Below are 13785 nucleotides of genomic sequence, written 5' to 3'. Positions count from 1 at the left end.
ATTTTTACTTGTATTACCAGGGTAAAGGTCATAGCCTTTCACAAGATTGCATGTGATATTTTCATTTTGTAATAATCCCACCTTAATTATTATCATTTTTTTCAATTCACGAGAACTAACTTAGTCAACCAAGCATCTCCCAAACGATGTCCCCTTTTAAATGGGATTTAATAATAACTAATAATAATAAATTAAAAAGTATAAGAAATTGTGAAGTAGACAATTCTAAGTTGGTACTTTGTTATGAATTAATTTTTTTCTTAAATTAGTAGCAAAGAGGGGTGGTTGTTACAATTCAGATTTAATAGTGACCATTGGAAGCCATAAACTCTAAGGCGTTTGCAACAGTTGATTTCCTCTGTAACCTACCTTCCCTTTCTATGTCGCACATTCTTTCAATATTAAACTGTCATCTTCTCAATATTTACTTCTGACAATACTATAAGGATTTCAACATTACGAATTGTAGATTCAATTCTTCCCTATACTTCAAAAGTTTAAAACCTTTTTTTATGGTTTCCTGGTTCCAACATTCAAATGAAATATTGAATGGTTTGACTCCTTGTGGCCTATGCCAAGTCCAACATGTAAGCTGCTATAATGTGGGATGTGATACATTTACCATCTTATTAAGATAACTACTGTGATTTAGAATTTTGGTAAACTGATCAAATTTCAAAAAGACAGAATATAATGTTTAGGGAATAATATAGGAACATATTAACACCAATCTAAATTAGTTCTTTAGTAAAATGATTTCTTGCTGCATTTAGAAATGAATAGAAACTGTAATCAGTAGTTTAAAAACAATCTAGTACAAAAAATGTGTATTTTGATGACTTCTATTCAAACACAGGCAAAGTTGGACATTTATAAAAATATGTTGCTAATTTAGGCCTAGAAAAGGCTGTAGTTAAAGTTCATCATGGATACTTTACAGAAGGGCTTGGAGAGATTGGTGGGAGACCAGAAATTTGTACTTGTTGCTTTAACAATTGATTTATGCAGTGTATTTGTACTTTTTAAACCAAGCATATTGCCTCTGCACTTTTAACTAATATATTGGGTTTTTGGAATTGCTCGTCAGTGTTACTTTTGTGCATTTAGCATCATTGTTTATTTTTATATACATCTTTGCAGTACTGGCAACTTGAGGCTTCCATAGTCCATGATGTTTTACAAAAAAGATCCTGGATAAGACTGACTACAAGGAAGACGGTTTTGATTGCCATGCATGTACAACAAAGATTTTGTACAACAAAGATTTTGTACAACAAAGATTTTGTATGGTATATTGCCAAAAGAGCAAGATTCAACCTTTTAAAAGTTGAAATTTTCTACAAATAATCAATGCCATGGAGATCTCAGAAACCATTGGATAAGGATCATTTTGAGAGGATACTGCATTAGATTTTGATTACTGAAGAAATTCTTAAAATCTATTGAGCTTAGACCTTTAGGAAAACCCCAATTTAGTATTTCTATGGTGGAGGGATAGCAGATACGAAAAAACAATACCACCAAAATGGAAGAATGGAAAATCAGTCAAAGTACTGGTTCTGGTGCCTGAAGCTATGTGCAATTCTCATTCAAATAATGCAAGAAATGACTCTGGCCAATTACTCAGAATGGTTTGACAGTTCTAGTTCCAGAAGTGATTTGTTAGAGGGCCTAAATATAAATTAAAGAGATTTTTAATGGTTTCCAATTTCACGTTCAGAAGGAAATGAGTTTCATGAACTTTGCTGATTTAGAGGAAGCACATTGGATAGGGTTAAAGGAAGAAGTAGACTGCAGTTTGTATAGACTGTCTTAAAGAGGAAGATTATCTAACTGAATGTCGGTGTCATTATGCTTTCAGTTTTAAGTGAAAAAACTTTACAGCTAGATTTCATTGATTTACTTCTAGAGCCAAAAAGTTGTGGTTATCAAAAAGGATCTTTTACTTTTGTATTTTATCATCTATGAAAAAGAGAAAACAATTATCTGAATCCTCACTGAACTATTTTTGAAATCATATACGAAAAAATTCCATGCATTGCTTCTTGCATGATTAATATTTTCCAAATAGAAAATAACTGTTCTTTTAGCAATTTGATGGTATAAAATTAAAAGAAATGAAGCTGGGTGATCCTAGGCCTAATGGAGACCATCACAATTTGTCCAAGAGAGTGGTATTATCATTTATGGAAAAAAATCAAAAAATGATGCAATTAGAAAGAATTCCAGGTTTTTCTGCAATAACTTACATTCAAAGCAACGAAAATGAGGGAAATAAGTTGAATACATACATTCAATTGCTGCGTGATGCTGTCTTCTTGATTGGTGAAAGTGAGCCGGGGAGTACCATCGTCAATTGCAAATGAGTTGTGTGTAGTCAGAAATGAGTACTTGTTGAAAGGAAGTGAACCATTCTAAGGACCCAAAAACAGGAATAAATCCTTGTAAGCAAAAATAGAACCAAATCTAGCTTGAATCGATTGTACAAGGAAATTTTTTATTTCAAAGAAAAACATGATTATCCTTTTTAACAGGAATAAATCCTTGTGAGCAAAATTGAAACTGAATCTTGCATGAATGGTGATGTTACAAGGAAAAAAATTATTTCGAAGAAAAACATGATTATCGTTTTTTAGCTGCATTTAACTTCGTGAATACATTATTATCACCAAAACGGAATCCAGATAAATAAAAATGAGAAAAGATCAAAAGAAGATAATGTCTGTTTTAAATGATCTCTCTGGTAAACTAGCCTTTATCTTTAATTCCTATCAACATTAACAATGCTTTCCAAAGCACTCTGTTTATCCAAATGACACGTAAAGCAAGGAAAATAATTACCACAATTTGAAATGGATTCGTTGCTTGATCAGGAACACACCTCAAGTTGATATCGTCACACGATGTGCAGTGGAGTCCAGATGCACAATCACTGTCACTTGAACAAGGATCTAGAAGCTAAAGAATTATCCCCAAATTTCACAAAGTTAACAAAGTGAGTTCAATTTTAATTGCTAGTGAAGCCTACAACATATGACCAACAAATACCCTGTTTTCAGCACCTGCACTGAGAATAATATAAAACTAAAGTAAAATCCTATGATTAGTGAACATCAGATTTCTTGTCCTTAATTATGCAATCAAACATGGCCTTTGCAATATGAACTTCGTATGACCTTAGTTATGCAAACGTTTGCTTTCACAGAAAACAATTAACAGACAATGTTAGGAATCTAATGTCTAAACTTCCAAACACACAAATTACTATATGTAATCACATTATAGATCATCGTTTAAGCAATGCAAATAAAATGAACAAGCCTTGTCATTTGATTCTTATCCAGTTCAAAGGCCTAATTGTTCTATATTTTTTGAAATTCCTAAATGACTGGCATGAAGATGTTCAATTCAAAGCATTGAGACTGTAAGAACTCTGAAAGCTGATTTCTTACTCCGGCTGCGACTTGATTTAAAAACTCGGTCAAAACCATTTTTTAAACGCAGTATGTACAGTATAATATACAACAATTATTTTTATAACTTTCTTCCACCTAAATTGTTCTATTGGTTTTTCTTTTTCTTCCTTTGTTATTAAGCAAACTCGGACACTACTTCCTAGGTGAAGTCAAATGCTATAGTTCAAAAAAAAATTAGAAAAAAAACAATCCCAGCAAATGACTTTCCATCACAATTGTTCTGTGATCTCATCAATATAGATTTTCCTCAATCTCTGACTCTATTACTGAGCTAGCAGCCCCTCACCTACTATTTTCCCTCCATTGTGGACTGAGTGCCCTTTCCAAGAGCTTACTAATCTAAAACAAATAAAGAACGGAACTGAATAGAGGTACACACCTGGCAAGTGCCATCAGAACAAGCATCAACGCGACCTGACAAAAATGAGACTGCTATCAGACAGAGTAAATGCAGGGATTTTACAGTAATGATCCGCATGTCTGCAATTTGCCTAAGGAATGAAGCGCACGGGCAACGATATTACCCAGAGATAAGTTTTAATCTGGAGTTATTTTCAATTTTCCGATGATCCCAATTTCTGTCTCTACATGAATTGTCTCTTTCAACCCAAAAAAATCGTAAATGTTGTCTTTAATAATAATAAAATGTTATGAAGCATAGGATCAACCGCAAATATTCGGTATTTTACTATTTTAAGCTGTTAATCCTCTCTGTTTCTCCTTGCCCGTCGGCGAGGTGTGCTAGTTTGCTGTAGCATTTTCTGTTTCACAGCTGTATGTTCTTTTACTGGTGTTTCTTGTTGATTTCTTTGCGTCCTTGAAATCTTTCGTAGACATTGTGAAAGGGCGGGACCCTTTTAAAATCTCCGTAATGAAGGAAATCATGAGCGACCTTATTCTTGGAAACCCATACTTTAAGTCACTTTGTTCTTGGAAACTCGACGGATCTTCTGGGCAAATCATCTAAAAGATGTTGATTTGTTGCAGTTTTACTGCGGAGTTTCCCCAACTCAAATTATTTAGAAATTTTCAAAACATTTACGACAAAAATTGGGGAATATTAATAAACTGTCTCATTTTCTAATCCTATGTTAAAGTAGGGAACAAACCATCTGTTCTCTTTACTTTCCATCCGATAACCTAGTGGTCCCACGGAAGAATCTATTCAAATTTCCCTTAGCAGGAACTGTTGAATGATTTTCAAAAATATCTGAAGTAAAAAGTCCTTAACGAAACGAGATTTTCCTTTATACAAGGAATTTGTACGCTTCTAGCCCCCAACCTACATATATTTACCCGGAAAATTAAACATTTAAGTTCTAAATAAATATCTGTTCTGCTGTCCGCTGGTGCTGTGCTTGAAAAGAACATTTCTGCACAGTGAACTACAAATGCAGCCTCCATTTGTAACACAGTAGAGTTTCACCCGACAGAAGATTACATTGCCACACCAATTGAGGGTGGTAAGGGATGGTTCTGTACCCAAATTTTCAAGACATACTGTAGAAACGAATCACTCAATTATTAAGCGGAAAGAGCTCTACTCTCCGAAAAGGACCGACCTGATTTTCCAGAATCAACGACTGAAAGCGGTCCTTTTAAGGATGAAAAACATTGAAATGATCTCGATCATTCCCTGTACATTAGCTATCGCTGTCGCTTTCAGCACCTCCCCCATTGTTGCCCATTGTTCCCACGACCTGAGCATATAGGCCGTCCCAATACAGACAAATATTTCCAAGTCATGAAGAAAACCTCGGGCAAATGGTCTGCAAGGAATATATGTCGTAGTCGCCGAACCATTCAAAGTCTTGATGTCGTGAAAAATCCTCGAGCAAATCATCTGCAAAGAAGATGTCGAAATCGCTGAGAAAATCGTACGTGGGAGTGATCGCCACGGTTTGTTTTCAATTTAGATCTGTAATATTGACAAGGCATGTTGAGAAAATTTATGCTACATCCACGAGTTTGATTTAGTTAGAGGTAATAATTAACAGGAAATGCATTGCCTCAACGTTCCCTGATGAAGGATACGAAGGATATGAGATTTAAAAGAGAGAATGACATTTTATTATAGGGACAGTAAGTACAGATAGTTGGAAAAGAATTCATTTTAAATTTTAAAAAACAAATTGTTGACTATTTGATCCAAACTAACAAAAGAAATAATAAGTTTGAAGAACAATATTAGTTTTACAAATTTTTAAATGCAAAAAAAATTGAACCAAGATTAGAAAAAATAGCTAGTTAAACATGTATGAAAAAACTTAGCATTTTACGATTGACAAAAGTAAGGGACAATGTAAAACTAATAAATATATTTAAAATATTAAATATAAAACATTAAAAACTAAATTTAAATTTTTTTTGTAAAAAATTTTACAAATATTTTTAGTAAAAATTTATCAAATAATTATATTCTTAAAAATATATTTTTGTTATTTATTAATTTAATTATAATTTAGAATAAATAATTAATTTTAAAATTAGAATAAAATAATTATTATTGTGAAGAAAAAATTAAATAAATATATTTTAAAATGATATGATAATTAGTTTTTAAGTAAGATTTTAAATAAACTTAAACTCACAAGATGTTAAAAATAATAGATTGATATATTTACAATCTTTGGTAAGAAAAATGATTTAGTTATAATTGCAAAAAGCAGAAATTTGATAATTGCGAAAAATCTTCTTGCAAAAGCAGACCGTCAACATCCTCGAACAAATGATAAAGCTGGAAAATTAGGGCCTTCGAAATTCCATCCGAAAACACGACCAATCAAGAGTTCATATTACAAAGACAAGCAAGACACGATTTTTCTGAGTAACCATGATCAAACTCCTCTAGTCGTCGCAGTTAAGTTATCAAATTTGTTTGATGCCCTAGCTCGCGCTTAGGACATGGTGGTAAGCAACGCTCTGCACTACGAATGCCAGTCTCATACATCACTAAGATATGATCTTCCTCTGATTCTTTCAACTTACACTCTAGATAGGCAGATTTATTTCTTTAATCAAACCAAATATGCCAATCGCAATCTTAACCCTATTTATAGTCAGCAAAGAGACTTTGCCATTAAACCTACTTTTGATCCTCATATTCAGGGAGCCCTTATTCCTAATCCGCAGAAACCCTATGTCCCTCCCCATCGGAGATCGGTGGTTTACTGTTCTTCTTTTCAACCTGGTTCAACTCCCTCCTTGCCTTGTAGATCTCTACCTTCAGATAATGGTGATGAAGTTTTGATTATCAGCAATCAAGATACTGAGGATTGTTGGCAGGAGTGCCTAGAGGTTGGTTTATTCACTTTCTGGAATGGCCCTAAATCTGAATTGCATAATTTAATTTGTTGGTTGAAAGATTTCTATGGCTACTAGGTAGGTATCTCTCATTATTCTGATACAGTAGTGTTTATTCATTGTAGTGATGAAGATGTGAAAAAAGACTTTCTTTTCAATTCTGTCTTTTTTTTCAAAGGTAATGTTAAATTTTTCGATTGGATACCCAACTGTAATGAAGATATCTTAGATTTTTCTATTCCAACCTGGTTTTCATTAAACCCTATACCTCTAGAATTAAAACAAATAGAAATTATCAAAAGGATAGGACATGCCATGGGAGATCTAATCGGAATAGATGCATCTTTCGAATGTTGTAATAACATTAACCTACTAATTAAGTGTAAAGTAAACAAGATAACTCTCAAACCACTCAAAATTATTACCAATAGATCAATGTATAAACTAAACTTTCAGAGGTATGAAGGCAGAATCATAGAAATTATCAGACTGGATGATGAAAGGAATTTCTCCCACAGAATTCAGCAAGCTACTTCAGATCTTAACGTTGCCTTTCCCATGATCAGAATAAGGTATCAAGAATCGGAGCATGAGGAAAGTCTGGCTGAGGAAGATGCCCCAACAATCACAAGGAAAAATTCCAATGAAAAATGGGCAGAAAAATCACAGAAGGTCATAGAAAAAGATAACAACAGCCCAATACTTCAAACCAATGAAAATCAGAAGGAAAATACCAAGAAATCACACGAAATAGCAAAGGAAGGCATCTACTGGACAGATCCATTTGTTCAGATAAGGGTAAAGATAAATTGCACATCTCAGAGGTGATGAAATAGAATGATCACGATTAGAACGCAAAGAAATCCTTTAAGTCAAAAAAAGCGGCAAAGAGCACAAAGAATGAATTCAAAAAACTTGAGGATATGGAACATTCAACCTTATATGGAGAAGTAGGAAATGTTAATCATAAGGAAGACAAGATCGAGGCATAGAGGATGTAGGAGGAAAAACCTTCTCTGGTAATCTCAATTTCTGATAAAAAGATACCAAAGTGGCTATCCAAATTTTGCCAGACTCCCACTCCTAGAAGAGAGTCTCCTGAGGATAATCTTAGAATGAATTTCTTTGAAGGGAAGACGTTTAGTGGCTTCCTAGTGCAAGACTTTCAGGATTTTTTAAACAAGGAGGTGGAGGAGAATGAACAAGTTAAGGAAGGAGCCTTAAAAGAGGAAGATAAGGATAAAATAGAAAGACTCTCAGAGGAACTGATCTGGGTATTTGATTGAGAAAATATAGAAAATTGCAATATTTCACAAAAAGAAGAACTTCTACAGTAGGTATTACAGTTGGGAGGAGACAATCATACATTTGAAGACCTCATAAGGGATCTTCTATCCTTTGAAGAATAAGATAAGTTTAAAAATAAAAATGGAAGATTTGGTAGCTAGAAAGTCATGTGAGACTAAGAATATCGATACCTTGGCGCAACAGAGCATCTCAGAACAGATTCTACAAGAGTTGGTTAATGAAGAAAAGGAGAATAGGGAGAGCAACAAACCAGAAATAGTTATAGGAGCTTATGAAAATTTGGAATAGTTGGGTTTAAGAATGAATCAAGAAGGGCTCAAATTGCCCAAATTTGGTAAAACAAAACTCAAAAGGGGAAGAAAATCTCTCAAGGAACTCAGAGAAGCAAAAGTTCAAGCACGCGAAACAACCAAAAATCAGTTAGATGTTTGATGCAGGGAAGGGGAAGATCCTTCTCAAGGATCAATGAAGATCACCACATGGAATTTTAGGGGCTTAAATGCCCCTACCAAAAAAAGACTTCTAAAAAAAAATATAAAATTGTTTGAATCTAAGATCATCTTACTCCAGGAAACTAAATTAAATTATATAGCAGGAATTAAATTAGGTAAGAAGTTAGGCAACTGGACTATCACTATGCAAGAATCTGTAGGCACATCCGAAGGTCTAGGGTTTATTTGGGGTCATAGAAAAGTTACCTTAGATATCTTAAGTACAAACAATAACTAGATCAGTGGTACAGTAAAAAGCTTAAAGTCCAACCTAAATTTTACTTTAATAAATATCTATGGTCCCAACAGCAATATAGAGAAAAAATTAGTCTGTGAAGAAATCAGTCAGTTTATGGAGTTCTATCAAAATAATCTAATCTTGTTAGGAGGAGAACTTAATACCATTTTAAACTTAGAAGAAAAAATGGAGAGTTCCCTACAGATCTCCCAATCTTTTAAAAGATTTTTTAAAATGGTGTGATTTCCATAATATGATAGACATTCCTTTTTTAAATGGGAACTTCACATGGAATAATAAACGTAAAGGTTTTGCTTACATAGCAGAAAAGCTAGATAGGTTTTCCATTAAAGGAAACCTTGATGAAAATAACCTAAACATTCAAACTTCAATTTTGCCTATTGTTGGTTCTGACCATTTTCCAGTCAGAACTAAATTTGTTGAGCTTGATAAACCTGCTAGGAGTTCATTCAAATGCGAGAAAATGTGGTTTTTAGATTCTGGGTTTTTAGAGAATATTAAGGCTTGGTGGTCACAAAGTAATTTTAAAGGATCTAAGATGTTTATTTTTGTATCTAAAATGAAGATGCTCAAAGAGAAAATTCTCAAATGGAACAAAGAACATTTCAACAACATATTTAAAGAAAAATTGAATATTGAAAATAAATTAAAGGAACTAAACTTAGAAATCATCAAAAAAGGAATCAATAAAAAAAGCTATCTCCTAGAAAAAGAGTTGCTTGCTAAACAAGAGGATATATTATCTAAAGAAGAAATTTTCTAGAGACAAAAGTCCTGAGAAAGGTGGCTAGAAGAGGGAGACTAGAATACTAAATTCTTCCATAATTTGACCCTCTACAACAAAACAAAAAGAAAAATAATAAGCATTGGGAATCAACTAGGGATTTCAACCGAAAAACCTAGCGAAATTTCAAAAACATTTGTAGATCATTTTCAGAAAATTCTTAATAAATTTTTAGGATCAAATCGAGAGGCTCAATCCAACTTGCTCGAAGTGATTCCTAAATTGGTTTCAATAGAGGATAATAAAGCATTAAATAAACCAATCACATTAGAAGAAGTCAGATTAGTTGTTTTTTACATGAATCTTGATAAATCACCAGGTCCAAATGGATTTCAGGCATTTTTCTATCAAAATTGTTGGGATATATTATCAGTATAGATATTTGGAATGCCATTGAAGCCTTGAGGAAGGGTGGTTCCCTTCTATCTGAAATTAATCACTCCTTTCTCACTCTGATCCCTAAAAAATCAAAGCTAGATAATCCGGGAGACTTCAAGCCAATAGCACTTTGTAACACTATCTATAGAATTTGTTCAAAGATATTAGCAAATAGGCTAAAGTTAATCCTTCCAAAGATCATCTCCGAGGAACAAACAGGTTTTGTTCCAGGAAGGTCCATCCTAGATGACATTCTTATCATTTAGGAAACTCTTCACTCGGCCCAAAAAAACAAAGAGGTAGGTATGTTAATGAAGCTTGACATCCAAAATGCTTATGATATGGTGGACTGGCGATTCCTCTGTAAAACTCTCGAAGCATTTGGTTTTTCCCATCAATGGGTCAATCTTATTTTCAAATGTATCTCTACTACTAAAAATTTAGTTATTGTCAACGGATCTCCTGAAGGCTCTTTTGAAATTTCTAGGGGTATTAGACAAGGAGGCCCTTTATCCCCACTTCTATGCATCATTATGGTTGAAGCTTTCGAGAGATCTCTAACTAGGGCTTATAACAATCAAGACATTAAAGGTATTACCATCACTAGGAATATCTCTAATATTACTCACCAACAATATGCTAATGATACTATTCTACCACGTGAGAGTTCATTTAAAGAAGCGAGGGCTTTAAAATCTATTATCAAAAGCTACATTAGTGCATCTGGTCAAAGAGTTAATCTTTCAAAATCTGAGATATATTTTATTAATATGGATCCCAAAGTGGAAAAATAGATCTGTTAAATTATGGGGTTTCAAAAAGGTTCGTTTCCATGTAGATATCTCAGCATTGAATTAGAGAAATGCACAAAGTCTAGTAAAGTTTGGCATAACATGTTGGAGAAATTGGAAGCTAGAATCGGATGTTGCAAAGATAAATGGCTAACGAAAGCTAGTAAGAGCACCAAGATCATATCAGTGTTACTGCCATCCCGACATATATGCTCTCTTTTCTTTCTCTTCCTAGGCCTCTTCTCCACAAGTTAGATTCTAAACTAAAAAAATTATTATGGAATGACTATGAGGAATCCAAGAAATTGGCTCTCATAAAATGGAACAATATTTGCAGACCTAAAGAAAATGGTGGTTTAAGAATTAAGAATTTACAATGGAAAAATGAAGCCCTAAGGGCTAAATTGATATGGCGCCTTTACACTAAAAAAGAGCATAAATGGGCCAAGATTATGTATAATAAATACCTGAAGGCAGAAGATCTGACTTAAATTTTTAGGATGAAGAACCTTCCTAGAGGTTCGAAAAGTTGGAACTTCATGGTTAAATGTCATAACCTTGTGGGTAAATACCTCACTTGGGATGTTGGCAAGGGGGATGAAGCTCCTTTTTGGGAAGATTCCTAGGATGGACATCCATCGTTAGATAATGGTTCAAATCCCTAGAAACCTCAAAGATAAATTAATTAATAGGTGGGGAAGCAAAGTAAGTGATTATAAAATCAAGGTCATGACGGTAGAATTCTCAGGATGGATGTGGAAACCTCTAGAAGAAAATGAGATGGACTCAACTAATATAAAGGCATATGAAAAGATCACTCAAGAAAGGAAAGTCAAGCAGCTTGAGAGGAAAGACAAGCTTGTCTAGGTAGCATCAAATAATGGTAAATATAGTGTGAAAAATGGGTACAAAGCATTGATAAATTCAAAGAGATGGGAGGAAGTGGAAGTCCCACTTAAACTTTGTTGGGACCCTGCATGTCTGTTGAAGGCGGGATTCTTCTTATGGTTAGCATCCCAAAATAGGATCGTGACGGTAGATAGAATCAACAGACTAGGTTTCAAAGGTCCTTCGAGATGTGTTCTATGCAAGAATGATAATGAAAATGTGGATCATCTACTTCACAACTATCCATACTCTAGAGTCCTTTGGGACTGGCTGAGATAGAGTTTAGGATGGTATTCTCCATTACCCAAATCATTCTCTGACTTTCTTTCAGGCTAGCCCACAAATCTATGTAAGGGCATCTATAGTAAACTTTGGAATATTTGCCCCTCCATTATTGTGTGGGAGATATGGAAAGAAAAAATAGAAGAACCTTTCATGGCACAAAGTTGAGTTCAGGAGAGTTAATCCATAAAATAGAAGCTAGTATTGTTGAAATAGTTAATGCTCACCTCAGAAAATCAAGAATCATAGAAGGATCCTTCTCTATTTGGGATAGCCAAATTAAGAAGGTTTGGCCTAATTTGATCAATCCTCCTCATGTCTATTTGAAAAAAAAGAAAAGAGGCTAGAGAAAGGCTTAAATGGATCCCCCCTCTGAAGGAATGGGCTAAGCTCAATTTTGACAGAGCTGCTCGAGGTAACCCAGGGATTGTTGGAGTTGGATGTATCATTAATGATCATTCAGGCAATTGAAATGATAAAGTAGTGAAGTCTATTAGTCCTACAACGAATAACTTGGTAGAGCTCGAAGCTTTGGAAGAAGGTCTGAAACTTTTTCAATCTCTATGATTATCAAAGATTGTAGTTGAAGGTGATTCCCAGATTGTACTAAATGCAATAAGAAACAAAACTGCTCTAAACTAGGTTCTTAATTCCAAGCTAGAAGAAGTTATCAACTTACTGGATGGATTTGAAGAAACTAGTATTTGTCATTTTTTTGAGAAGGTAACTAGAAGGCTAACCTTTTGGCTGACAAAGGGGCTAATGGGGTTAATCTTATGCTATTCAAGGATGGTCTCTAAATTCTAGGTCCTATTCACTTTTTAGTATGTCTCATCTATTGTCTAGAGGTATTTGATTTTTTAAAATTTTAAATAAGGATAGTTAGAATTGATCTATCATAGATAGGATGACTCAATAAGGGTTATAATATATGATTATTTAATATGTCAATGTTTCAATTATATCTTGGGTGATAGAGTACATAGGGGATTAGGGATTAATCCCTTTATAATACAATGAAGATATCATGGTCTTTAAATTAATTTGGGGGGTGTTTCTATATACGTATATCGGATATAGAGCTACAGATCATTATGAGTTAGTAGATGTTTGTAGGTCCCTGTCGTTCCTTTGATGATTGCAGAGTCTTTTTGTTTAGTGTGTCTACCTCATAATCACTCAATGATGTCAAGTCTTGTAGTGAGTGTGGGATTCTCGTGAAGTTTCTAGAGGGTTTGTAGCCTTGTTTTATTTCTTCTTTTCAAAGCATTCCATTTTGTCTTTCGGTCTAACCTTCTCAGAGATATATACAAACATCTATGTATTCCATTTGGTTGAAGTCTACACCATGGCTTTTCGAGGGAATGTAAAGCCAAAAAGATGGAATAGTATCCTCAGAAGACTCGATGGGATGACACGCATTGCAGTTAGTAGAGCAATTGGAGAAGGATTCTTTGACTATGAGTACACTTGGAGGACTAATAGCGACATAATTGACACTTTTATTGGTTGCATGGCCAAAGCTAGGATCTCCAAATGAGTCATGGTAAGGCTTTGCCTGAATTTATTTGATTCCATGTGGTGCAATGGTATTATTGAAGTCATTATGAGTCTACACAAAAATCTTAGAGTGCCTCTTCCTGAGATGTACATGAATCATCTGCCAGAAAGTTTGGTAGTGGCCAATATCACTAAGAGGCTGGCCCTAATTATTAGGGATCTGGTAGCATTCAATTTGGTTTCGCCAATGATGGAGTCTTTCTTTCATTTTCTACTACACTAGAGGAGGATTATGGTGGGCACTGATATTGGTTGGTTGAGTAAT

The 13785-nt window shown here is 34.2% G+C and overlaps 1 protein-coding gene across 2 annotated transcripts in view; it reads right to left on the bottom strand.

Annotated features, from left to right (window-relative positions):
• LOC149579476 (PLC-like phosphodiesterases superfamily protein) overlaps positions 1-5371 on the bottom strand; it is a 42950-nt gene extending 37579 nt beyond the window's left edge. The window contains exons 1-3 of one of the 2 annotated variants that reach the window (XM_089833022.1): positions 3856-5371; positions 2842-2958; positions 2292-2414 (exon numbers count right to left, since the gene is read on the bottom strand). In XM_089833022.1, coding sequence (XP_089689148.1) covers positions 2292-2414; positions 2842-2958; positions 3856-3954 — 339 coding nt within the window. In that variant the 5' untranslated portion in view covers positions 3955-5371. The remainder of the gene's footprint in view (positions 1-2291; positions 2415-2841; positions 2959-3855) is intronic. The other variant, XM_089833027.1, reaches the window with a different exon arrangement.
• Between the last annotated feature and the right edge of the window lie 8414 nt (positions 5372-13785).

The sequence above is a fragment of the Cupressus sempervirens genome, chromosome 1 (assembly GCF_028749045.1).
Source record: "Cupressus sempervirens isolate cs-2001-9-10 chromosome 1, ASM2874904v1, whole genome shotgun sequence".
In the NCBI taxonomy this organism is placed as follows: domain Eukaryota; kingdom Viridiplantae; phylum Streptophyta; class Pinopsida; order Cupressales; family Cupressaceae; genus Cupressus; species Cupressus sempervirens.
Note: the sequence above shows the minus strand (reverse complement) of the source record. Positions and strands in the feature narration are given on the sequence as shown.